Genomic DNA, 27,068 nt, shown 5'->3' on the forward strand with positions numbered 1-27,068 from the left:
CTAAACAACAGCGACAAATAATTAGTGACGGTGAGCATCTTCTCACGTGCCTCTTGGCCATCTGTACGTCAAGAAGGCCACATTCGTGATGTCACCAGTGACATCAATGTAGCCCCAGCCTGACCCAACCAGCACAAAGATGACGTATGTCAGTCCTGCCTACTCTTTCCAGCCATGTCCCAGAGTGGAGAAAGCATTAGGATACAAGAAGTGATTTTTCAGAATTTTACACGGGTCCCTTGACAGATGGAGACCCTTGCAAAGAAGCAACACTCTTGAAACGGTTTTACCTGCTGCAGTTTGAACACAGTCGTTCACAATCATCGTACCCTTGCCTGTCTCCAGCCTGGCCACAAAGGGCTGAAGAGCGTCTGTGTGCTGTTGAGACAGACTTCAGGGAAGGTGAGCTCTGTGCATTGTAAGAGGCAGGCGCTCACTCAGGCTTCCTGGAAAACTGGAAATTGACTGTAGAACACCCACGGTGATGGGAGTGATGGGGACCTCCTAAAAGTGGACAGACAGTCTCGTAGAGTCCCAACAAGAAAGTCACTGGGGTCCCATAGGTGTGAAAGAGAGCATCTTACATCCCCATGACTAAGACGCCCTCCCCACATCTTCCCACCTGTCACCCCACTAGCACAGGCCTCAACCTCTCCATTTAACCAAGCTGAAGTGTTTGAGAGAACTTCCCTGGTGGTCCAAGGGTTAAGACTCCGCCTTCCAGTGCAGTGAGTGCGGGTTTGATCCCTGGTCAGGGAGCTAAGCTCCCACATGCCACAGGCTGTGGCCAAAGATTAAAAAACAAACAAATGTTGTTTTTTTAAAAGGAGAGAGAGAATTTCATTTTTTTTTTAATGTTTGAGAAAGAAGGCTTACCAAGCAAATTGCCGTCACCTGACTCTGACCCCTCACAGTTCACTTGAAGTCTATGGATTGACTGTCCTCAGCTCAGGACCCAAGGGTGGCAACGGGGAGGGGAAGGGTCACCTGTTTCAGCAGCCCAGACTTCCCCAAAGCGAGTGGGGCTGTGGGCACAGTGGGCAACCGGATGGGCCAGCCTGGGCCATCCTAATGCCAGAGTGATGACGACCCGAGTGCAGGACCACCTTAAATAGCATCTCCAGTGGAAGGGATGCCAAGGCCCAGTGTCCAGGACTTATTTGATCTCCAACCTGTACCCCCCAAATCTTAAATTCTGTTCCAGACACTCTAATACTGTCACATTACAGAAGGGACTGTACCTCTACTGGGCCCAAACGGAACCATGGCATTTGGGGCTGGGAGGAACTAACATTGAGTGAGGTGTGCTATTGATTTTCATTTAAATTTTCATATCAGCTCACAATACTCCATGAGATGGGCTTGAGCCCAATTCCCTCTTGAGGATTCAGAGGTTCTGAAATTCATTTGCTAGTAGCTGGACTTGGACTCCAGCCTGCTGGGCCCACTACCTGAGACCTCAGGAGTGTGCAGCACCTTCTGAGTCTTCTTGCCACTCATCTGCATAACTCATCTGACACCTGCAGAGGGGACCAGCTAGCCCGCAGGCAGCACCTTCTCCACCTTAGGGGGGACACACAGAGGACTTTATAGTTTTCAAAACACCTGTTCACCAGTTTCCTTCTCCCTGTGCATCACCAAATATTTTACCTGTTGGTTTGTCTGTCTCTCCACGCTGGAAGGCTTCCCAGGTGGCTGGGTGGTAAAGAATCCACCTGCCAATGCAGGAGACGCGAGTTCCATCCCTGGGTCAGAAATGGCAACCCACTCCAGTTTTCTTCTCTGGGAAATCCTGGGGACTGGGGAGCCTGAGGGGGGGATGGGCTACAGCCTATGGGGTAGAAAAGTCAGGCACGACTTAATGACTGAGCCCACTTGCCTGCCACGCTGGAATGTCAGCTCCACGAGGGCAGGGTCTCTGTGTTTTGTTCCCTGCTGCACCACTGGGATCCCCTGGGGGATGGGCACGCATCTTTGTATGAGTGGTTGTCTGGAGAGACCAGGCCCACTTAACACCTAAGTGTGGGAAGTCCCACAGCCACCTCAACCCTGAATCCTAATTTGACAAGTGAGATATTCTTTGGGGGTGGAAGAGGAAGCTGCTCTCAGAGTTTCTAGACGTTTACCTCCCTAGTCACATTTGACCACCAAAGAAAAGTCTGCAATTTGTTTTGAGAAAGGTCCCAGGAAGCCATCCCGCCCACACCGGGCAGCCCCATCCCCCTACCCAGGGTGGAGAGCCAGGCCTGAGAGGAGCCCGCCACCTGGCAGCCTCACCCGGCTCTGGCCTGACCACCCAGGTCCGCGGGCTCCCCCTCCCCTCACCCGGGGCCCCCACCCGGCCCCCCGCTCCAGGCCGCTGTGAATCCAGCCCATTTACAATTCCCTTTGAAAAGGTCTCTGTTTGGGTGAGTTCCGTGGGCTCTGCCTAGAGAGCGGCAGATTATCTGAAAATAGGTGTTATTGATCACAACCAGGTGGTCTTTGTGGAAAGGGGTCCACTCGAACCAAAATAAATATTTGCCGCACAAAGAACAAGCCGGGCCCTGTTGCGGGCGGGGCGCTCCCGGCCCCTCCGGCCCCGCGGCCGCCGGGCGCGTCGGGCGCAAACCCGGATTGTGTTTCTGCAATTAGGAAGGGGCGCGCAGGGGGTGGCCGAGGGCTGCACAAAGGGCCCCGGTTCCCGTGCCAAAGGCTCGAGGCCGGGCCAGGCTGCAGGCCCCAAGCCTGCCTGAGCCTGGGAACTGTATTTTCTTTGGCTTTCTGGCGCTCTCCTTATTATTTATTTCTTTTCCCTCTGTTTTATTTGTATTTTCAAGTTGCCGGTCGGGGCTGCATGCTGGCCATCCACCCCGCGCTGCCTTGGAGCGCGGCACGCAGACAGCTGGAGCCGCTCGGGGAGGCGCGGCCAAGGGCGCGGGTGCCAGGCTGCACCCATGCCCGGTGGGGCCGGTGGGATCGGGCTGGACTCCGAGTCCCTCACCGGTCCCGCCTTATGTGACCTGGCAGTGATAATGTGGCTTTCTTGGAAAGACGATGGTGACTGGCGGTGAAACCTGGGGGATAGATCAGAAGGAAGCTGAAACCTCGTCTGACCTTTACTGGGTCCCCTCTCCCCATTCTCTGGGCAAATGAGGTCCCTGCATCCCGCCCAGGGTCAGCATTGACATCCCCCCACCCCAACCAGGAGTGCTCCTCCTGGCTCTGAGTAGTCTTTACCTACATCGTCAGATCCCAAACCTCCCCTGCTTCTCAACGTCAGGGGTGGTTGGGTGGGTGAAGGTTAAAGCAAGCAGAAAGGGTCCCACTTCTTAGTGTAGGGAGACCAGAGCCTGGGGCCATAACCAGCATCTTGAAGAGGCTTTGGGGAAGGTGCCCCTGGCCATCCAGAGGGCACTGTCCAAAGCCAAGGGTGGAGGGCTGGAGGCTGGAAAAAATATGGGCCGTAGGAAGCAGGAAAAGCCTAACTCAGAGGAATCTGGAGGGCGGATAGAACAGCTAGGGGCAGAAAAAGAGAGACAAGGGCATAACCTAAGGACATAGAAATAAGATGCAATAAGGCTTTCCTGTTAAGGTCAGATCACAGGAGGACAGGTTGCTGTTCTGACCGGGACCAGAAGGGGTCCAGAAAGAACTCCACAGCCATGGAGGTGGGTACAGACCCGTTGCTACCCTCCTGCTTAGCCAGAGACCCCTCCCTAACCCAAGCAGCCCCTCGTGTCAATGAAGGATACATTCCTGGGGGCTGCTGTTCAGCTAGTGGTCTGTTTGCTCTAGTGTGCTAAGTTAGTCACTCAGTTGTGTCCAACTCTTTGCGACCCCATGGGCTGTAGCCCACAAAGCTCTTCTGTCCATGGGATTCTCTGGGCAAGAATGCTGAGAGAGTGGGTTGCCATTTCCTTCACCAGGGGATCTTCCTGACCCAGGGATCGAACCTGAGTCTCCTGCTTTGCAGGCAGATTCTTTATCGTCTGAGCCACCATGAGTGCTCATGTAGAATTTCAATATAATGGTGTCTGCTCCAGGGCATCTCTGTGTGTCTTTGATTCTCTCTGCTCCCCAGATCACAGCAAGGGCTGCGTTGAAGCCCAACGTGGCATCAGCATCAGTCCTCAAACCAGCCCCTATAGAGCTAGGACCACTTCCTAGGGCCTGGAGGACATGCTGGGGGCCTCACCGGGCCTTGTGCTCCTTCAGCTTTTTCTTGGGAAGCCTCTTCTGAAGGAAATCCTGGCAACTTCTCCTGCTCCCCCTCTAAGCCTCAGGAGGACAGGCTAGTTACAAGTCCTCCCATCCCAGGACCAGACCCACTTAAGACCAGCGAGCAGGAATTACTGGTCAAGGTGGAGATCTCACCACGACTCAAGCCACCGAGGCAAGGCAGTCTCCAGAATTGCAAGAAAAAGATGGCATAGTCAACATGTCTAATATTTGCAGTCGCAGTTTCCAGTCTGTGAACAGGGGAAAACCGGAAGCAGATTGTTTTAGAGCTAAAAAATAACCTCGAAGGATGTGTAATCTGTGGATTCTAGAACCCCAGTGTACAGGTGTTTGGAATCATCTGGGGCATCTAAAAGTTCTGATTCCAGAGGTAGGCAGTGTGGTCCAATGATTCTGCACTTGTGTTCTCTTTTTTTGACTGTGCTGGGTCTTCACTGCTGTGTGCAGACTTCTCCAGTTGCAGGCTTCGTTGCCCTGCGGCACACTGTATCTTAACTCTCCGACCAGGGATCCCTGCATTGGAAGGCGGGGTGACGGCAGGGGCCCTGATGCGTAGCATTTGCTGGTCTCCAGAGTATAAAGACTTTATGTGGCCGATTTCAGGTGACCAGTGTGAAAACTCTGAACTCAGAGCTGGGGAAGAGATGCTCCCCATCGGCTCTTGTCACTTGGACCTCCCCTGAGACCCACAGCAATGAAGTGACGGCCCCTTGGGGCTGGAGTCAGGAGAGGAATGTGATTTCAGGGCTCTGCCCACAGCAGAGCCTGGCTGTCCCCTTAGTCAGCAGAAATCTTGACCACATAGCCCTGGGGTGAGCCTCACACCCTGGTGCCTTTGACCACAGCCAGAACGAAACCAGGAAGCAGAACAAGAAGCAAACAGTGTCGCCTCCTGCCTTTCCTTCCTCTTCACCTTGTGATGATGAAGTTCCTAAGAATGTAGGGTGGCTGGGGAAGAGTCTGAGTGCCCGACTCCTGGGGATCCTGTTCTTTGGGGGGAAAGCAAAAGAAGCAAGACAGTGATTCTGGGAAGTGTGGGTAGAGTCCTGCTAAAGATGGGAGCCGAATAGAAGGCACTTTGCCAGCTGGCTTCAGATGATTCTAACCAGGGCCTCAGAAGCATTGTCGGTGGTGTTGTGAGGGGTGGGCAGCAGAGTGAGGTCATGCTGGGAGAGACAGGATGAAGAGAAGGGTATAGTTCATCCTTTAGAGCTTCCTTCAAGCTGACATAAGAAAACAGCAGAGGGTCTTTCCTGGTGGTCCAGTGGTAAGAATCCGCCTTGCTATGCAGGGGACCCGGTTCAGCCCCTGGTTAGGGAGCTGAGACCGCACATGTCAAGGAGCAACTAAGCCATGCTCCAATAAAGAGTCTGTGCACCACCGCAAAGACCCCGTGTGCTGCAGCTGAGACTTGATGTGGCCAAATAAGTAATTAAAAAAAAAATAATAAAATAGAAACGAAGTTCAAATGGAAAGTCCATGAAAGAACAGAAGAAGCAGTTGACGAGATTCTCCCAAACTCTGAAGGTTCGGAGCTGGCTGTTTTTGGAGACGTTAACGTATATGAAGTCAGGTCTGTAATTGTTTAGGTGTCTGCTAGCTCTTCCTCCTCCAGAACTCTAGTTCCTAGAATCATGAAATTGTAGAGTTCACTCTAGAGATGAGCAAAACCTGAGGCCCAGAGAGGTAACAGAATTTGCCCAAGATTGTACTGCTATCTATTCATTCAGCAGCAGCTTAGACATTACAATGTACTACCTCTAAGTTATCCTTTTTTAATTGAAGTATAGTTGATGTACGATATTATATAAGTTATAGGTGTACAATAGAGTGCTACACAGTTCTTACAGGTTATGCTCCATCTGTGTGTGTGTGTGTGTGTGCTCAGATGCTCAGTCGTTCAGTCATGTCCGACTCTTTGTGACACCCTGGACTATAGCCCTCCAAGCTCCTGTGTCCATGGGATTTTGGGGGCAAGAGTACTGGAATGTTTATAAAATATTGGCTATATTCCCTGTGCTCCACCATATATCCCTGTATTTATTTTATCCATAATAGCTTGTGGGTCTCAATCTCCCACCCCTATTTTGCCCCTCCCCTCTCCCTCTCTCCACTGGTAACCACTAGTTTCTTCTCTATATCTGTGAGTCTGCTTCTTTTTTTATTATATTCATTTGTTTATTGTCTGAGTTACCTTTTGTTTCAAATTATTATGAGAGAAATGCGTGGCTATAATAGAAATCTGTAGAGTACAGGATATTAAAAAATGACAGTAAAAATGACCATTATGCTACCATCTAAAGATGGTCAGATACACTTGCTGCCACCTGGATAGTGGTCCTCAGCCTCACCGTGTATTAGTGTCACCAGGAAAGCTTAGAAAATTCACAGTGAAAGTGAAAAATCCTAATGCCCAAGCTGCACCCTTAAGGCATTAAGTCAGAGTGTGGGGGTTGGGAGTGGCAAGCAGTAGTATTTTTTGAAGCTCCCCACATGCTGCCAAGTGCCCCAGGGTGAGGACCACTGGCCTTGACTATTCTCCTCCCATATCTTTGCATAACTGGCTCCTTCCCTTTGGCCATTTCTCAGCGTTGGCTTCTGGGACAGGCCTTTGTCCCCACTCTGTTAAAGCCCCTTCTTCCCATCCAGTCATTCTCTATCCTGACTCTCTTGAATGTGCTCTGCGACCTGTATCATTACGCAGAATCTTCCTAAAGGAATGCATGCACTGTTCATTTTGCACTTACCTCCATTGGAAAGTAAGTCCCTAAAGGTGAGGACGATGATCATCTTCCTGGCTGTGCATCCCACCCGACCCCCGACCCTCAGAGTCTCAGAACTTCAGGCCTTCTGGGCACATTTGGCGAACGAATGAGTGAATGAGGATCTGTGGGTATTTCTGAGTTCACCTTCATGTGTGTGCACGAACAGTGTATGTGTTCGGTGCTAAGTCACTTCAGTCACGTCTGTCTCTTTGTGACCCAGGGACTGCTGCCTGCCAGGTAAGAATACTGGAGTGGGCAGCCATTACCTCCTTCAGGGGGTCTTCCCAACCCAGGCACTGAATTCCCATTTCTTATGTCTGTGCATTGGTAGGTGGCATCTTTACTATTAGCACCACTTGGGAAGCTCCAATGTATATATATGCAACATGTATGTATATATGTCCCATATGTGTGTGTGTGTGTGTGTGTGTGTGTATATATGTCTCTCTATATATGCAACAAAATTGTATGTTTTTTAAAAAGTATTTCAAGTCTAATGTTTTAAATTTAATGAATCAATTTTTATAAAATTTTATCATTTTTGATTAAAACTTCTTTCATTAGAAATTTTTCAGAGATTGTGTAAAATGATTACATTTGTTAAATGTGGTTGGTAACGAGCGTGGTGTAACAGCTGGGACTCTGGATGCATCCCTGGAGCATCCCCTCCCTCACCATGATCCTTCCTCACCCACCCCCCATCACCTGACTAACTTTTCCTTACCACACAGGCTCCACCTTGGTGTCTGCTCCTCGGGCAGCTCTCTTTGGTGCCCCCAACAAGGTTAGGACCCCCTGTGTCTGGTCTCCCCTTGGACAACTGTGTCTCCTGTCTGCTGCCTCTGGACTCTGAGCTGCATGGTGCTCCAAGTGCGTTTTGTTTCCAGCCGTTCCCAGGGCTCCGCTGTGTGCCCAGATGTCTGTTGAAAGCAGCTAGCATCTCACCGTATTCTGGTCCACACAGCACCTCCCTGTTGTGGAACATTGAGCTCTTTCATCACTACAAATAATTCTGTGACAAATGTCTGTGTATGCGTTTTTACGTCAGTTGAGCCATTGGATGGCTGCAGGAAAAATGATCCCGTAAAATAGAATCATGCTTTATAATGAACACTGAAGATACCCATTGATCTCCATAGCCTTGTGTAGTTGGAGAGGGTGAGTGACTTGCCAAATTCATGGGAAAGCAACCAGAAGGGTCAGGATTGGACCCTGGAGACAGGAAAGCCATGAATTTTGACACAACTTGACCTGCGCTTGCATGGCTGGATTGTTCCTACCTCCTAGTGTTGCTAAAAGGATTAAATGAGTAAATAGACATAGGTGTTTAGTATGTAGATACCAAGCTTTGCCCTCACTAGCCCGGAGAAGGCAATGGCACCCCACTCCAGTACTCTTGCCTGGAAAATCCATGGACAGAGGAGCCTGGTAGGCTGCAGTCCATGAGGTCGCTAAGAGTCGGGAATAACTGAGCGACTTCACTTTCACTTTTCACTTTCCTGCATTGGAGAAGGAAATGGCAACCCACTCCAGTGTTCTTGCCTGGAGAATCCCAGGGACAGGGAAGCCTGGTGGGCTGCAGTCTATGGGGTCGCACAGAGTCGGACACGACTGAAGCGACTTAGCAGCAGTAGCAGCAGCAGCCCTCACTAGCCACCTATGGACCTTGGGCAAATATCTTGATCTTTTTGAGCCTCAGTCTTCTTATCTTTAAGATGGAGATAATAATATTATTTCAGCTTTATTGTAGAGAAAATGGAAAGCAACTGGACTCCAGGAGACTCTTCATAAATGATGACTTTCTTTTCTGCCACCATAACCTCCCTAGAGTTATAAACAGCTTCTATCACATTTATTTTTTCAAAGGCTTTCACAGTCGTTTTAACAGCCCAATAATGATTAGATGACCCAGATATTTTATGTCTCTCTGTTCAATGTTTAAACAACAAAATGGTTATTAAAGAGCTTTCTGGGTCGGCCAAAGCCCTCCCTCCACCGGCTAACTGTTGGAGGCCGACTTCACTTTCACTTTTGTGATCTGGAAGTGGATGGCGCCACCTGCTGGCCAGAAGCACGCTGCACTAACTGGAAGGTACAGGCTTGCTTATAACTGACCCACTGACCTCCTGTGTATGCTCCCCTCCCTATAACCTTCCTCTCCAGGTAGGTCTGTAATAACACCTGTTTTTACTCCCCTGGCCACCTGGTAGAGTGTCTGAAACACAGGTGGAGTCAGAAACCTACACTTTCTGAGGTCCATCAAGACACACTGGACACACCATCTCCTCCCGTGACCTTCAGTCTCTCCACGTATGACTGGGTCCGGCAGGGTTTTCATAGGGTCTTTTCACCACTAGGATTTAGTGTGTCTGCAGTAGAAGCAGAAGCAGTGATGGGAGGGAGGGTAGCTCTTTTGTCTCCAGTTAAGACTAAGAAAGCAAAGGGCAGGGGTGATGCTCATGTTAAAGGAGTAAGGCACAGTGCGGGACCAACCACAGGGCCAGGCACCTTACCTTCATCATCAGAATCATCACCTTGGCTGCAGCATCACTCAAGCTACCATCTCCTGGGAGCCTGTATCAGGCTCTTTGCTGGATCCTTTACATGCTATTTCATTATGTATTATTTCATATAGTTGTCCTTACAGGGACCTTCTAAGATGGGGGATCATGTAAATCAACTCTACTCTAGTGAAAATTAATTAAAAAAATTTTTTTAAGTGCTTCAGAAAGGTTAAGATCTAGTTTGGGGCTTCCATGGTGACTCAGTGGTACAGAATCTGCCTGCAATGCAAGAGATCTGAGTTTGATCCCTGGGTCAAGAAGATCTGGAGGAGAAAATGGCAACCCATTGCAGTATTCTTGCCTGGGAAATCCCAATGACAGAGGAGCCTGGGGGCTATAGTCCATGAGGTCACAGAGAGTCGGACACGACTGAGTGACTCAGCAACAACAAAGAACTAGTTATAGACGACACGGCCAATGGGGAAAGCTGTGTTTGACCAAGCATGTCTGTCTTCCAAGCCTCTGAACTTCACACTGGCCTTGCCGCCTTCACCTCTCCTCTTCATCACCTCTGTCTTTTCTTCCATGCTATCAGCAGGGCATGTCCTTCAGAGGCAGCCCTGGGCTCAGGTGGGGTGTGGTCGCCACTACCAACGTGGGTAAGTGAGAGAGCCCTTGGGATCATGGCGGCCTCTCACTACCACTCAGAGTGCAGCCGGAACCAGATGGGCTGGTGGTGCAGAACCCACTCGTCAGTGGACCACTTACTTTTCACATCACCCTGAGAAGTGGACAAGCCACTCACCTTCTCAGGCTCCTTGGCTGCTCAGTGCCAAGTAGATGCATGTGGCTTCCTTGTCCCCAGGAAAGCAGTTAAAGGATGTGCCTCTCCAGTCCCCAGACTCACTCCCTCTGGTCTTGGCGAGTAGTCCTTGGCTTCCACCTTCCTGGTGAGTTTTCCTTCAAGGACGGTGACCCCCAGGCATGAGGTATATGGTGACTCCAGGAAAGAGCCCTGGAGCGACTCGAAAGCGGAAGCCCAGGGCCCTTGCCCCTGCTTCCCCCTGCATGGCTAGTGACCTCGGCGTGTGGTCTCTGAGCAGGTTTTCCCCTCCTGGAAAACGAATGCTAACACTTCCCTTCCCAGTCCCTGGAAGCTAATTTATGCCTCTAATTTCTCCACTCTACCCAGCACATCAACACCAGAGACAGATTCCTAAAACACCCATGTAATCAGGTCACTGTCCTTCAAGGACTCCAGTGGTGGACTGGCAGAGCCAGGGTGCACATTTGGGTCACACAACGAGTCTTCTTTGACCATAGAGTCATGCTGCCCTCCTGTGCCTGTGCTGTGGCCATGGAAGTAGTATGTCACTTCCCAGGGGCCCCAGACAACCATGCATCCTGCTCTGTTAGTCTGGAACATGTGCCCACCTGGTGCCCAGCTCTCTGTCCCGTCCTTTCCCTATTTTAAGTCTTATCCATTCAGTAAGCTCAGGTCAGCTGCCATCTCCTCTGGGAAGCCTTCCCCTTTCTCTGTCTCCCTTGGCATGTTCTTTATACTTCCACTGTAGCATCTTATTTATTTCATTCATTGAACTCAGTACCTATGAACAAAATTTCACATACAGTGATGGGTTCCATAACTTGTATCCCCTACAGAGTCCCTGGATGCTCATCAAAAGGTGATGACCCAGAAGCCCTGGGAACAATCCCCCCTTGTCCTAGCAGAGACTCCAGATTAGGTACTATGGGAGCAAGGCTCTTTCTCTCGAGGACACCAGTTCTGACTTTTTCACCAAAGATCGTGGGAGTTTTGATTCTTAAAGGGCTGCTCATCCAAGCAGATCGGCTTCCACTGAGAACCCTGGTTCCAAGAGACCAGCTCATTTCCAGGCAGCTGGAGGCACTCTGCAATGGAAGAAGAATGCAAAACAGGCACAGCCAGAATCTCTCTGGCACATAACAGCAGAGTAGGGGGCCTCTGGAGCAAGATCCCAGCAAGTGCGGCAGAGCAGTGAAGGCAAGTGGTGGGAAGGGTGGGGAGGAGGGGGGAGTGGGGGGAGGGGGTGGGGGGAAGGGAAGTGGTGGTGGGAGAGCCCACAGGAGCTGGTGTTATCTATCAGCAATGGCCCTTACACAATAATCTGCAGGATGAATTATTAAGTAAACAGTGTTTTTAGAATGCTACCTTTCTGTTTAAGAATGGGAGTGGGATATAGATATGTGTGTACCGCTTATATTTTTCAAAAAGAAACAGCATAATAATAATAATAATAAAAAGAATGGTTAGCTTGATATGAGGCAAGGAAAGGAGAGGCCACAGGAATAAAGTGAGTGTTCTAAATCCTGTTCCATGATTTTGGAACCATAGAACCAGTCTTTGCGTGATTAATCAAAGAAAACAGTTAAAGCCATGGAGGAAAACAATGCGTAAGCTCTCATCTCCAGAAATAAGCTTAGGCAGGGACTTCCCTGGAAGTCCAGTGGGTGAGACTCTGCACTTCCAATGCAGGGGATAAAAGTTCCGCCCCTGCTTGGGGAGCTAAGATCCTACACACCATGCAGCCAAAAAATGTTAAATAACAACAATAATAAATAGAAATAAACTTGAACAAAAGGACCTAACTCTGTGTCAGATTGTTGCATGGTCACGCAGAGAAAAGAACTCCCACAAGTGAGTTTACAAGCACTTTGCTGACTGTACATCCCCAGTAGGCTATATTGTAAAGAATTTTTTTTAATTCCCAATAATTATACGTTCCATAATCAATAGTCTTATTGTTAGCAGTAATGTCAACACCATTTTTGGGAAACATAAGCATGTTTCATAAGGCAAAAAAATAAACTTTCTCCACACTCAGCACTTCTCCCATTTAGCTCTGGTCCCCAGGCTGGTTTAAGCCCCTCAGGATCCTTTATCCCAGTGACAGAAACCATCCTTACATCCTCACTCTCATCCCCAGTGCCTGACTCACAAGAGGTCCTCAACAAACATCTGTTGGGTTGAAATGAAGTCCATGGTACCAAGGTTCTACTCAAATTCCCCCAACTCATAGCCTGTGCCATGTTCAGGAGGCCTCTGGTCTTTGTCACAACCCCACTCAGCTCTCTGCATCCTTTGCCCATGAAGCATCAGGCGGCCAGGGGTCTACCCCGGGTACCAGGGCTTCCAGCTTCAAACCCACGCTCCTACCCGACTATATACATCAGTAGTCATTTACTTCTTACAAAGAAAATTTTTCCATCTATTATTTCATCTAATCCTCCCCCTTACCCTATTTCAAAGCTCACTTTTACTAATAAGGAAACCGAGATTCAATGAAGCTAAGTCATTTATCAAGGACCCTCTGCAAATGAATAATGTAGCTTGGTCAAAAATTCTTTGGACAGATGTAGGATGAAAGCCACCGTTACCCATGTTGTCTTGAGCAAATCATTCATTCATTCATTTACTGATTCAAAACCCCCTTACTGACCACATGAGGCAATGTGTTGGTGCTATAGGTATACAGAGGTGAATACGGAATATAAACACTGCCTTCCAGGGGTATCCAAAGCTCCATTTCCCCATCGATCAAAATGAAAATATCTGTTTCTACCTCAAATGACAGATTACTGACAGACTGAAATAAACCAACATATATCTAGTTAGTACAGATACTTAGGGTGTATGTAGACCTAAGAGATACCGCTATTCCTAGAACACCCAAGTCCAGAGATGCTTGTCAAGCACTGGCCAGGGGCTCAATCCAGTGCCAAGCAATGTGGGATTTCTCCCAAAGCATGAGACAGAACCAGAAACGGGTGCTGACTATCCACTGGATCCAGGTAGATGTCTGGCAGCCCTGGCAAGTCCTCCCAGAGGGTGACCCACGTTAGAGGATGTAGACTTGAGTGATTTTAAACCCATGGCTTTCAAGACAGATGTGGGTTTGGGTCTCAGCTCTGCCATTGACTAGCTAGTGACTCTGGACAAGTTCCTTACCTGAGCTGTCTCTTGTGGAAAATAGGGGGAATAATAGCACCTCACTGGATCATCGGGAAAATTAAGTTAGATAGTGTGTAAGTAAGTGTTAGTCGCTCAGTCATGTCTGACTCTTTGAGACCTCATGGACTGTAGCCTGCCAGGCTCCTCTGTCCATGGGATTTCCCAGGCAAGAATACTGGAGTGGGTAGCCATTTCCTTCTCCAGGGGATCTTCCCAACTCAGGATCGAACCTGGAGCTCCTGCATTGCAGGCAGACTCTTTTCCATCGGAGCCACCAGGGAAGACCAGATAGTGTGTACAAACTGCTTTAAACGGAACCCCAGACATAGTAAGAACTCAGGAAGTAGCTCCTGTACTAAGCTTCTCCTACTATAGCACAAGACATATTTGGGGTTCCTCTCTTGCCTGAAAGACGCTCTGGCCTCAACAACACCCAGGGCTGTGGAAGTTGCTTGGAATGGAGTTGTGGAAGGACCCACACCCGCCCTCACCGCGCCTCGCGCCCCCCCAACCTCAGCCCCCTTGCAAGTCTCCATCTCCGCAGGGCGCAGCTCCAAGGAGTCCAGCTGGGTGCATCTGGCTGGGGAGATTAAATTATTTTTGAATTCCTAACTGAATGTTCTTTTAATGGAAACTTAATGACAGGCATTGAAATAGATTTCCTCCGTAACCCCTCCTCATGTGGCGCCCCCCACGCGGCTCTGTGCAGCGCAAATTCCGATAACCTTTATTCCCTACCCCTGGACTTTTATCTCCCCAGTGACAAACAGCCCTTGCTGGACAGAAAGAGGAAATTCCAGTCATTGTTCTCAAACTTCTGGCTTCCAAAATAAAAAGCTCTATCTCCCCTGTCAAGCTTTGATTGACATGCACTTCCTGGAATGGGGAGGACAACGGCCCGGGGGCGGGGCCAAGGCCTTATTTGCATTCTGATCATCGGAGCACAGGGGACGGACCCCGTACTAGTCACAGTCACCCTGTTGAGGACCCATCTCCTGTTTCATGTAAAATCTCCAAGGAAGACACCTCCTCAACTGTCCCCGTGATCCACCAGGGAAGTTCTCTGCTGTCCATGGAAACAGACAGGCCAAGCCTCTTGCTCTTTAAATTTGGCAACTTGGAGAGGAACTTCTCCTTCCACCTTTTCTGTCTTGAAGAATACAATTTTAGACAGTCCCCCACGTCTTAACTCCAAATATTGGAGCTTGAACCACCCTAAGACCTGGAAGGTTAAACCAGGATCAGACTCTGCAAGTCAAAACCACAGGGCGGCAGAGCTAAGCAGGCCATTCAGGGGGAATCAGTCCCCACCCACCCCGCCAATACAACACTTTGAATATGGTGATGCACCATTTGGTTCAGTTTTTCTCGAAAGGACTAAGAAATGTTGAATACCTTTTAAAATGGATAAATCAGTAAATAGAACCATAGAGCACACCGGTAGCAATAGCAGTCCCTGTATGTTCAGGCCTTGCTGGGAACCCTGCTACCACCTTGGAATAAATGTTTAATGCCTTTAACACTGGCATTAAACTATGGGCAAGATGGCCCTCTGGAACATTCTGTCTCCTATGCATTTTATTTACTCACTGGGCTCCTGTGCCTGTCATAACTCTCTCCGTTTGTCCACGATTCTTAGGCTGGTTTGGGGTTCCAGCCACCCCTTAGGTGCCTTCAGGGACTTATTTCATCTGCGTGTAAGTAGTTGCTAAAGAGTCAATGTGATTACAATGTGGCTCAGCAGTAAAGAATCCAGCTGCAATGCAAGAAATGTGGAAGGAGCTGTGGGTTCAATCCCTAGGTCGGGAAGATCCCCTGGAGTAGAAAGTGGCTTCTCACTCCAGTATTTGTGCCTGGAGAATCCCATGGACACAGGAGCCTGGTGGGCTACAGTCCATGGGGTTGTAAGAGTCAGCCACAACTTAACAACTAAACAATAACAACCACAACAAAAGTTTCAATGGGAATTTGCATTAAAAAGTAGACTTCAAAAGGTAGAATGCCTTAATCCTAAGGAAGGAGTCCTTGGAAGCAGACAGTCTTCCATCAAATAACCTGGAAAGAAAGGTCATTCGCAAAGGTTCTGGTTGTTCTGCTCTTCTAACTATCAAGAGGAATGGATCGCCTATGGTGACCTATTGATCGCCTATTCACTGCCAGCATCCCCTAGCATCTGCTAAGGAGCAGAACAGACCCTCCAATCTATAGAAACACTGGAGTCATAAACCTTCATAGCAATGGGTCAGCAGAGAATTCTAGCTTCCTCAAGCTTGTTACCCCTGATTTCCTTTTGCTCTGTTAGCAGATTAAATGGCAACGCCACACACTTACAGTCACGGAGTGATGGACCCGTTGGGTCCACCATTACGGACACGGACAAAGTGCACAACTCTGACCCCAGCAGACTCCTCACTCGTCTTCGTCAGGAGGACCAGAGACTGTGTGTGCATCTGAACAAACTCCACCCCAGGCCTGGGAAAACAATGCCACCAGTACCTGCAACTTTGTGCCAAGACTCACACGGAGAGTTTTGAGGGGCCACTAGGGAAGGGGGCACGTCTGCACCAGAGGTCATGTCCTGGGGACGCTGGAGTCAAGACAACAGGTCACCCCTCACACCTCCCGGGAGAAAGCCCACCCTCCCCAAGAAGACTGTCACTGGTTGGTCTTTCACACTAAAGCACAATGACTGACACTTGGGGAAAGGACGTCACAACGTCAGAGATTTAATATGTTAATCAACACACTGAAAACATTTTGATTCCTACGCAGTTTTGGGTACCGTCCTCTCCAGAATACATTCAAAATAACATGGGGGGTGGGGAACTGAACAAGACATTCACAGTTAAATCCCCTCCTTCAGAGCAAAATAAAATACTCCTCTGTCCATGGAATTCTCCAGTATTCTTGCCTGGAGAATTCTATGGACAGAGGAGCCAGGCGGGCTCCAGTCCATGGAGTGGCAAAGTGTTGGACACAGACTGAGCGACTAACACACGCATAATTTAAGGATATCACAGTGGTCTCTTTGAGGAAGATGTGGTGTTGGCTCTCAGAGGCAGGAAGACCTAGCACTTTTCTTATGGGGAAGTCACATCCCATTCCCCACCCTTCCATGCTTCTCCTTTTGAAACAGCATTTCAGTTACAAACCCTCAGGCGAAAAACATAAGACATGTTTTTCTCGGAAGCGTTAGCAGTGTTTTCCGTTCTAAACTGCCTTTCCACTGTCAGACTCCTCATTGCCTTCTTGGAAGATCAGCAAGTACTGTTTTAACAGATTTGAAGCCAGCACCTTCTCCCATTGAACACAAATGAGAAGAAATATCAAACCTATTTTCAAACCAAGCATCCTTTCTTACAGGAGAGAGTCCATTGAGATCCCAGAGTGGTGCTTCAGCTTCTGTCTAAAAGTACATGGGCCAAAGCCCTGGCTTCACTGCAGGATGTCGGGATGGCGTGGAGCAGGCTGTGTCCCACGCTCCTCTCCTCTTTGGGTACTTAGAGATGTGGGGTCCATGGACTGGGTCTTCCCTGCTCTGGGAAAGCAGCATGACCCAGATAATACAAAAGCGCCAACAGCCAGGGCTGGAGAAGATCAGAGCTTCACAAATGTTCACTGGGCATCTGTCTTTTCTCACTGTCATTAATTGGTTCATCTCCCCCAACTCAGGAGGCAACTTTTCCTTTAAGAGCCAATGTTCAAATAAAAGTGATTTTTTTCTTATCAGTAGAATCAAAGTAAGAATATAGTTTTCCCCTGATCTTCAATAAAGCTCATAACTGCTTTAGGGAGACTCTTAAAAAGATCTCATTTGGCCTGTCCATGAGGCTTTCAGTCATTTTTGTCTGTGCCAATCAACACTGCATGATTTCAAATAATCCTATTAGAGAGTTTATGTGAGCTCCTATGGCTCGCATCCTGGAAAAGGGAATGGCAGCCCACACCAGTACTCTTTCTTGGGAGATCCCATGGACAGAGGAGCCTGGAGGGCTCTGCACAGAGTTGGACATGACTGAGCAACTGAGCACATGGCTCCCATATTTCAATTTCCTGTAAATCCATCCCACGTTCTCATGCAATTAACGTGTAGAGCTATGTGTCTTGTAGGATCATGGTTTGGGGGTTCAGGGGCTTTGTGCAGGGAGACTTTAAAGGCTTTCCTCCTACTGTCATACCCCACATTGTTGATTGTTTCATAATGTTTCTAGTCAACTAGGTATCTTCAAGATTTCACTCTACTCGTGTGGAAAACTCAGCGTTACATTTTGGTGTCGTCTGTTTCATTAACTTCTGACAAGACAAAGTTGGGGTTGTCGTAGCCTCTTTTCATCTTGGCTCGAGCGTCTTTCTCATTATAAAGGCACATGGCACAGTGAGGCGTCTCCACTTCCACAGTCTTGCTAAAGTTATGGAAGTCCACTCGGTATTTCCCTTCCTTGGTCTTGGACACTATGGGAGCAAAACGGTAACCCCAGAGCACCTCTTCTGGGACGTAGGATGTCCGGACTTGGCAGGTGGCACTGGTTGCCTCCACTGTGCCATCTAAAAACACGACTAGTTCAAAGTCCTGCTGGGGAAGGGTTTCTGCTGCCATGTGGAAGAAGGGGCTGGTGTGATCAATGACATGGTAAATCGTCAGTGGGGAGATGAAGAATAAATTTTCATTCCCTGCGTCAACCACAAAGTTGATATTGATCTGGTCCAAAATGATGGTCTCTCCTTCAGGAGTGATGGTGGTCCTCAGAAGCTTTCCGTATATGTGACTGCCGATGAGGAGGCTCTTCCGAAGATTAGCCACTCGGATCAGGAGACAAAGCTTCCCACCCCGCTTGCTGATCACTGCGTTCTTGCTGAAAGTAATGGTCTTGGCGCGTTTTTTGGGTCTGGAGATCTTGGCTAAAATAGCACCACACATGAAAGAATTGATGATGACGCCGAGTATAGACTGGAAGATGAGCAGAAAGATGGCGGTGCCACACTGCTCCGTCACACACCGGAATCCATAGCCAATGGTCACTTGCGTTTCCAGAGAAAACAGAAAAGCTGAGGTCAGGCCATTAATGTGTTCCACGCAAGGGGTGTGGTTGGCAGGGGGATGGAACTCAGGGAGGTCTTTGTGGACATAGGCGACCACGTACCAGAGGAGGCCAAAGAAGAACCAGCTGCCCAAGAAGGCTGTGATGAAGATGGTCATTTTGTATCTCCACTTGAGGTCCAGCACGGTCGTCCATATGTCCACAAAGAATATCAGCCTCGACTGTGCCTCCACGTTGCCAAACTCAATGTTGCACCTTCCGTCTTTGGAGACCAGCCTCGCTCTCCGCCGAGAACGCCCAAAAAAGCGAGTGACAAACCATTTCCGAAGATGCTTGAACATTCTTTCTGTCAACACACTGATCTGAAAACACATCAGAGAAAGACAAAACAGAAGAAAATTATGTGTATTGCACTAATGAGCTAAGTGACTCACATGAAGAGCTGTCTATGAAAAGGCCATTCAGTACAATCTGTGTGACTGATCACTTGGGCAAGCTGACAACTTTATTCTGCATCCCACAATGCTATTTCCAGTAAAAACTCTCTACTCTAAGACCATATGGCTTGAAGATAAAGAGGAAAACTAATTACAGGGAGATAGACATGTAGAGGAATCTAAGAGAATATATATCCACGTGTTTTCTGACCTTAGTCACGCCCAACCTTAAAAATGTTTCTTATAACACAGACATACAGAACAGACTTGTGGTTGCCAAGGGGATGGGAGGTGGGGGAAAGATGGAGAGGGAGTTTGGGATTAGTAGGTGCAAACTAGTATATATATGATGGATAAGCAGCAAGGTCCTACTGAATAGCACAGAGAACTATTCAGTATCTTGGGATAAACCATAATGGCATAGAAAAAAAAAATCCATCTATTTATCTATCTATATATGTATGTATAACTGAATTACTTTTCTGTGAAATATAAATTAACACAACATTGCAAGTCAACTACTTCAATAAAATAAAATTTTAAAAATGCTTATGATAACAAATTATGACCTGTACTCTGATTTATTTGATAGTATTCTTTAAACTGACTCTCCTTTTTTCTTTAATAAATTTAGCCTTATGCTAAGCAAAAATATCTGTGACAGCAGAAACTTGATGCACTATTTACATTTTTGGTTCATATATAGAAATAAATAACCATGGGGAAAAGTTTCACAACATATTACCTAAATCACCTTGTAGCTAGAGAAATTATAATCCAATTCAGTTCTCTCATTTATCTAATGAAGGAATTGAGAAAATTTCAGTGACATATCCAAAGTCAGGTACCCTAGCAAAAATGAACACAACATTGTAAGTCAACTATAATTCAATCAAAATTAAAAACAACAACAAAGTCAGGAACCTGACCAGTGGTGGGATGACAACCAGAACATGAGTTTCTCTGCTTCCAGGTCAGAGGAATCTCTACTTCACTTGTGTCTCAGTTATTACTTTGTTTATATTCTAAAGTGAGATTTCTCTGGAACATTTTAACACAAGCTTTGATCAACTTCCTTATTTTGTGCTCAACATTACTTGAAACAGAGTTCCTCAGCACTGTTTAGTCAAGTCTTATCATAAGATCTGAGACATTTTCTCTATGGATCGCAAGCCTGGGATGCCAAAATTCCCAAAGGGAATAGTAAGATGGTCACTGTGTCTCCCACTTTATTCCCTGCTCCCAAGCTGACGGATGGAGCACTGTGATTTAACAAATCCTACATAAGGTAGAACCATGTTTTATTCACTCATCTATCCTAGCTGTTAGCACAGACCATGGGGGTTACTATTTATTCAATGACAACTTTAATTGAACAACATTGAATAAATGAGCATCAGTGGAATCATTCTGTGAATGAATTAAGAGCTTCAAAATACTATGTGGGCAAAGGTCTCATTAAAAACATAATTGTAGCTTCCATTTTACAGCATAGCACTGAAGGGATTTCCCCCAAAGAGCCAACACAGCTCAATATCCCGGGGTCATAACACTAGACGGCCCCCTCCCCTAGGTGTGCCCACCCCACTCCCAAGGTGTGCCTGTTGTGGTTAGCAGTGTCTTCGTGGTATTTTTAATCAAATGCAAACACGTTTCTAAAATAGATTTCAAAATCCCCCTTCAAAAATGTGTTTATTCATACAAACTAGGAAGCGAAACCAACTTAGTGATAAAAGTTAAACAAAAGTGATATTCTACCGCGTCTTGCCCATGGCCTTCAACTATGTGAAAACACAAGAAGACCCCAAGTAAAAGTGGTAAAGAGAAAAAAACAAATATATATAAATAAAAGAAAATATTACCAGGAGAGCAGACAGAAGTTCACTCTCTCTGAGGGCCCTGCTCTCATCCCACCCAATATTCATTGACCTCAAGCCCCCAAAGAGTCCCAAGTACATGGTCCCAAGAGTAACTCAGCCAGGGAAATGGTCTGTTTCTTCCTCAATCCTTCCCTTTCTCTGCACACATCTCATCTCATTTTGCTTCTATCCACTGGGGACTTTCTCCCTTTCCCAGGTTTGTGGAAGCTCAGACTGTTTCCAGAAGCTCTTCATAGGGTGAAGTGAAGTGAAGTGAAGTCACTCAGTCGTGTCCAACTCTTTGCGACCCCATGGATGGTAGCCTAACAGGCTCCGGGTCCATGGGATTTTCCAGGCAAGAATACTGGAGTGGGCTGCCATTTCCTTCTCCAAGGGATCTTCCCAATCCAGGGATTGAACCCCCGGTGTCCTGCATTGCAGACAGACGCTTTACCATCTGAGATCTCACCTAAAACAATAACTTCTCTTAAAGTAAACATTCATCAGTCAAATCCACAGCCTCTTTGTCATGCATTATAATTCCAGTGGTAGCTCCTAACATACCAACCTCTGAGTTTTTCTGCCTAACCATTCTTGTCCTCCCGGTCCACCTAAATTCATTTTCATTTTGATGAGAGTATTTCTGTAGAGTGAGTGAATCCCCCTTGATTACTCTCTCAGATAAGCTGGGGTTTCCATGCTTGCCCTCCTAAAAAAATATTATCTGCCTGGCCATGCAAAGAGCCAGACAAAAAGCAACCATCTTAAAAAGCTTTCCCCACATGGCCTGAACTTACCAACATCATCTTAAACATATTCCGTCCTGAAGCGTCCACTGCTGAGAAAAGCAAGGAAGAAGTTTTGGGAGTTGGTCTCCGTAAGCAGGCTGATTTCTTCTAAACCCAGCTTAATTTAATGTATGCTTCGGCCAGTGAACAGATGATAATTTGTTTTAGCCTTAAAACGTTAATTTGATAGTGGAGTTGTGCGATTTAAACTAAGGCAATTGGTTGTTCTCAGGCCAAGCCCCAAGCTGGGTATGTGTTTTTTTCCCAGACGTCACATGGCTTGAATACCGTCATGCTAAGACATGACGAGCTGCCAGCTAAGGTCCTTGAGCAGCAGGCATGGATTCTGTTCCAGCATTTCCTTCTTCTCCTTTGCCACCCTCTGTAGCCCTCTCGCTCTTTCTCCTAGCTTGTGCCTGATGCCTTTCACCAGAAACAATCAGTTATTGTCAATCTCCCAGCCTATCTCAGAAACACTGGGATACTGAGATTTCCAAGTGTTCACAAACATACAGGCGGATAATATAGACAAAGATAAGTACAGATTTGTAAGACAAAAATAAGATCACACCAGGAAGCAACAAGATACCCCGTTAATCTCTCTACACAACATTCACTGTTATGTAAGAAACTGAGATTTAAAAGCAGCCTTTATTGTTGGATTGATCTTGTAAAATCTGGCATTTACTGAAAGTAGTTTGTATATGCACTGAGTTAGTCAATGCTGTTGATTTATGTATTCAAACAGTAAGAGGAATTATACCTAGAGAATGTGAGAATACAGGATAAATTCTTCCTCTGACCAACCCTATCTTTCTCATGGCAGACTCATTATACACAGCCCACATCCTCCTTTGAGTAGACAATGGCATTTAGTCCCACCCTAGACAGAACCAATATGTGTTTTCTTTAACTATTGAGTTATTAGAGATTGGCCCCAGATTTTGCAACATGCACAGTTTCTAGGTTACTTTCTAATAAATCAGTAAATCTTAATAGCAAGCATAGGGCTGTCCATTAGCTAATGTTTACCAAGGTCTTCTTAATGGCCTGGCAAAGCAAGTGGATTATATTATTGTCATTTTTTTTTTTTTTTTTTCTTCAGGGCTCCAGCATTCTTTTTTGGTCAACAGTGCATTTTTAAAAAACAGACTTTGTATGAACTTTCCAAACATTGAGTGTATGCTTATTGTGTAGGATTTCAAAAACAAATAGAAATCTGTTCTTGTTCTCAAGGAGCTCACAATCTAAGGGGGAAGTGAGCTCAGTAAACGAGCAATTACAGGGTCATGTGGTTTCTATAATACCAAAGGGCTCATCTCTGCTTGAAGGTCTCACCTATATGGGCATCCACGCCCTGTGAAAATACCTCAACCAACAGAAAACTCACTTTTGTGTCCATTAATTGATTTATCTGACCAAAGTTCCTCTAGTCAAAGCTATGGTTTTTCTAGTAGCACAGATGTGAGTTGGACCATAAAGAAGGCTGAGCGCTGAAGAACTGATGCTTTTGAACTGTGGTGCTGGAGAAGACTCTTGAGAGTCCCTTGGTCTGCAAGGAGACCAAACCAGTCAATCCTAAAAGAATCAACCCTGAATATTAATTGGGAGGAGTGATGCTGAAACTGAAGCTCCAATACTTTGGCCATCTGATGGGAAGAGCTATCTCACTGGAAAAGACCCTGATGCTGGGAAAGATTGAAGGCAGGAGGAGAAGGGGGTGACAGAGGATGAGTTGGTCGGATGGTATCACCGACTCGATGGACATGAGTTTGAGCAAACTCCGGGAGACAGTGAAGGCCGTGGAAGCCTGGCATAATGCAGTCCATGGGGTCGCAAACAGTCAGATGCGACTGAGCAACTGAACAACAATGAAGCAGCAGGGATGTGTGAATTCTAACTTGTGTGCCAGACAATCCTTTACCAAATAGATACAGTCCCTGTCATCTGGAAGAAGCTTCTAGTCGAGGTGGGAGATACAAATGAGCTGATAAACCATCAAAAACAGTATGATACCTGCCAGGGTAGCAGATGTTCTGGGAGCATCTTATTTGAAAGGCAGAGAAGTGCCATGGAGACCCAAAGCCTGGACATGGCTTTACAGTCACACATAGTAGGAACTCTGTATTTGTTGAATGGAAGTCAGTTAGACAATGAATGCAAAGGTGATGAATGTGCCATCACTCACATGGTTCCCCTTCCAACCATAATTTGGAAGAGACATTTCTGTGCGCTGTAACTGCAGTTGTGTTTGTGACCAGGGCAGGGGCACAGAGGAACTGAAAGAATTGCTGGGTACATAGGTGACAGAGAGCTGGGGGAGACACCTGGCTGGCCTACAGCAAGGGCCAGTGCACTCAGCGCCCGTGTGCCTTGCGAGATATTCTCGTCTATACCTCCTCTCGTCTAGAGGAGAAACTGATACCAAGAACTCTGATCTAGTTCTGCCTCAAGGACCACTCATGATATTTCTAAGTAAGTGTCATCCTCTTCTGGGGAACAACCGTGCAAAGTTTTGAAGATAAACACATTTTCCTCCTGCATCTCCTTTTCTCCACAGAAATACAGGCTTCATTTGCATACAACAACCCTGATCACCAAACCCCTCTGCCTTCTAAGTGAGGTGTCTGCATTCTGGGCTCCTGGATGACAAAGAGCCAGGACCCAGGCTGTTCTTTTGCAGGCAACCCCCTAAGGAGAAGCCTTTGGGAGCTGGGGGTTTCCCCATGGTTGATATAATGCTGCTTCTGTCTCATCCCAGAAGGCTCAGCAGCCACTCTACCCGAGAGAAGATGGCAAAATAGACATCGCTTCTGTGATAGTAGAATTACAATTCTATTGTATTCAATAGAATTCTTTAGAATTACAAAGGCTATCACTACTCTCTGTGGATGAAAAGAGAGCTGTTGCCTGCCTTTTGGTCCAACCACTCACAGCTCACACACAGCCTGGGTTCCCTCAGGACATTCCTGAGACTCAAGATTATCAGAGGTAGAAAATAGAAGCTGTGGCGCCTGAGAACAGAAGTCCAGTGACTTTCTGTAGACCCTTTGCAGTGTTGCTGGAGAAGAAATTCAAGCTTCCATGAAAATTGACAGCTTGAATTCAGCCGGGCTTCCTGGTGGCTCAGACTGTAAAGAATCCGCCTGCAATGTGGGAGACCTGGGTTCGATTCCTGAGTTGAGAAGATCTCCTGAAGAAGGGAACAGTTACCCACTCCAGTATTCTTGCTAGGAAAATTCCATGGACAGAGGAGCCTGGCGGGCTACAGTCCATGGGGTCACAAGGAGTAGGACACGACTGAGCAACTTTCATTCTCACTGGATTCAGCCTGCCGGTCAACCACATGAACCAACATTTCCTGAGGACCTGTGGGTAGCAGGGCACGGAAAGGGATTATGGCCAAGGTCTCTGCCTTCTTAATGAAATCAAGCAAACTCTCCACTGATTGAACTCACTACTTGCCAGGTGCTACCCTAGGAAGCAAAAGAGGCAACAGTTCCCACTGTGGAGTTGCTCAGGGATACAGAGTAACTTAGTCATTATCCAATCATTGCAGGGCAGCACCTTTGCTGCCCTGAAGGGGTTGAGGACACAAGAGAGCAGATAAAAGAGGCTAAAGGTCAAGTTTATACTCTTCAGCACAAAATGCATCTGACTGGTACCGCAGAGAACTTCCTGTTTTCTATGAAAACGGCCTCAAGCTGTTGGAGGATGGCCACCCAGCTAAATTTGCAAACCTTCAGTGCCTAAGGAGAGTCCAGTCAGCCAGCTCCCAGGATGCTGACATCTAGAACTATTGTTGACAGAGGGCATCGTTGCCTTCCTGTTCAGTATTCCCAGAGAAGTCACCTCAGATATCTTTAGCTCTACCAGGTTGCTCACTTGGGCTCAGTCTGAGTTCTTCTTACATAGAACTTACCAAGGCCATTGGAAACGATTTTTCCGGCCTCATAGGCATGTGAAAGGTCATGCGCCTCAGGACACTTCCAGGCCTGATTTGAGGCTGCACTTCACCTTTCCCGTGTGCGGAATACACACCCTCTTCTCTGTGAAGCCACGTGTCTGTTTGCTCAAACTCATGTCGATTGGGTTGGTGATGCCATCCAACCACCTCATCCTTTGTGTTCAGAGTGGGAATGCGGCACAGACTATCCGGGGCGCCTGGTTCCTTCCACAGAAGAAAGGTTGGGAACATAAGCCAGGGAATCACAGGGTCTGGGAGTGTTGGTACTCTCTTAAGGCCCATCGCCTTCCATGGGCATCTCTGGGGCCTACCGGTCCAGCATCATTCCCTGAATAACTGCAGGGATCTGCCACGCATGGGGATCAAGGGCGGGTGGGAGCCCTGGTACAGGATGTTCATGGCACAGGGAAGAAGCAAAGGCAGCAGGAAAGAGGAGGAAATCCATCTCGGGGAAGTGCAAACACGGACTTGAACCCCAGTTCTGTCACTTGATGGCCAGGCAACCCGAGCAAGCCACTTGGGCTAACTGAGTCTCAACTTCCTCGCCTGTGAAACGGCTGTAAAATATTCTCAAAGGCTGTCATATGTTTTAAATGCAATCCCATATGTAAAGTTCCTAGAACATAGCAATTATGTAATAAATAGTAGCAACCATTATTACTGGTTCAGAAATTTAAACATGCACAGCAGCTTAATCAGGCGTCACCAAGCCAGGCTACTTAGGGTCTGCTCTGTAGAATCAAATGGGCAGTGTTGGGGGAGATGACAACCAGGTGGGGGACAAGGTTCCTGGGAGAGAGGGTGACAAAGGTTCTGACCACATGTCAATGTCTGTGAAGCATCCTGACTTCAGAACCTGTCCTGCCCGGTGGAACAGAAGACCTATAGAAAACCTAGCATTTCTGTAAAGGATTTGTCCATCATCAGGGCAGAAGACTTATCTTGAAGAGGTGAGGACACAATTGTTGTCATTGTTGCTGTTCAGTTGTTTAAGTTGTATCTCTTGGTGGCCCCATGGACTGTAGCCCGCCAGGCTCCTCTGCCCATGGGATTTCCCAGTCTGCAATACTGGAGTGGGTTGCCATTTCCTCCTCCAGGGGATCTTCCGGACCAAGGGATTGAACTCTAGTCTTCGGCATTGACAGGTTGATTTTTTTTTTTTTTTTTAACCACTGTGCCATCTGGGAAGCCTTGGGAACAGGAGAGGGAGAGAATTTTCCTTGGCAGGGTTGAAGAGAGGCATGCAACCAGGGGTGATGCTCTGCTTCTCTTACCACAGACATTGACTAGGATTCGATCGTATCACTGACAATCTACAGATGCAGTCAAAGAGGAGAAAGCAGCCCCTGACAGATGGGAGCCAGCCTGGCACTACATCTTGGCCTGGTTGTTGCTGAGGGCTGTCCTGGGGCTCACAGCTGGGTCTTGTGTTCTCCTGTTGAACACAGCTTCACAAGACATCAACATCAGAATCATGTCTGAATACACAGAAACATG

At 47.3% G+C, this 27,068-nt stretch overlaps 1 protein-coding gene across 2 annotated transcripts in view; it reads right to left on the reverse strand.

The window, feature by feature from the left end:
- Positions 1–16,191: 16,191 nt before the first annotated feature.
- The window catches only part of KCNJ1 (potassium inwardly rectifying channel subfamily J member 1), a 32,930-nt gene continuing 22,053 nt past the window's right edge, over positions 16,192–27,068 (reverse strand). Inside the window, exons 1-2 of one of the 2 annotated variants that reach the window (XM_061406418.1) lie at positions 21,614–21,998; positions 16,192–18,882 (exon numbers count right to left, since the gene is read on the reverse strand). In XM_061406418.1, coding sequence (XP_061262402.1) covers positions 17,743–18,882; positions 21,614–21,631 — 1,158 coding nt within the window. In that variant the 5' untranslated portion in view covers positions 21,632–21,998 and the 3' untranslated portion in view covers positions 16,192–17,742. Of the gene's footprint in view, positions 18,883–21,613; positions 21,999–27,068 lie in introns of those variants that run through there. The other variant, XM_061406419.1, reaches the window with a different exon arrangement.

Source organism: Bos javanicus, chromosome 29 (genome assembly GCF_032452875.1).
Source record: "Bos javanicus breed banteng chromosome 29, ARS-OSU_banteng_1.0, whole genome shotgun sequence".
NCBI classification, from domain to species: Eukaryota; Metazoa; Chordata; class Mammalia; order Artiodactyla; family Bovidae; genus Bos; species Bos javanicus.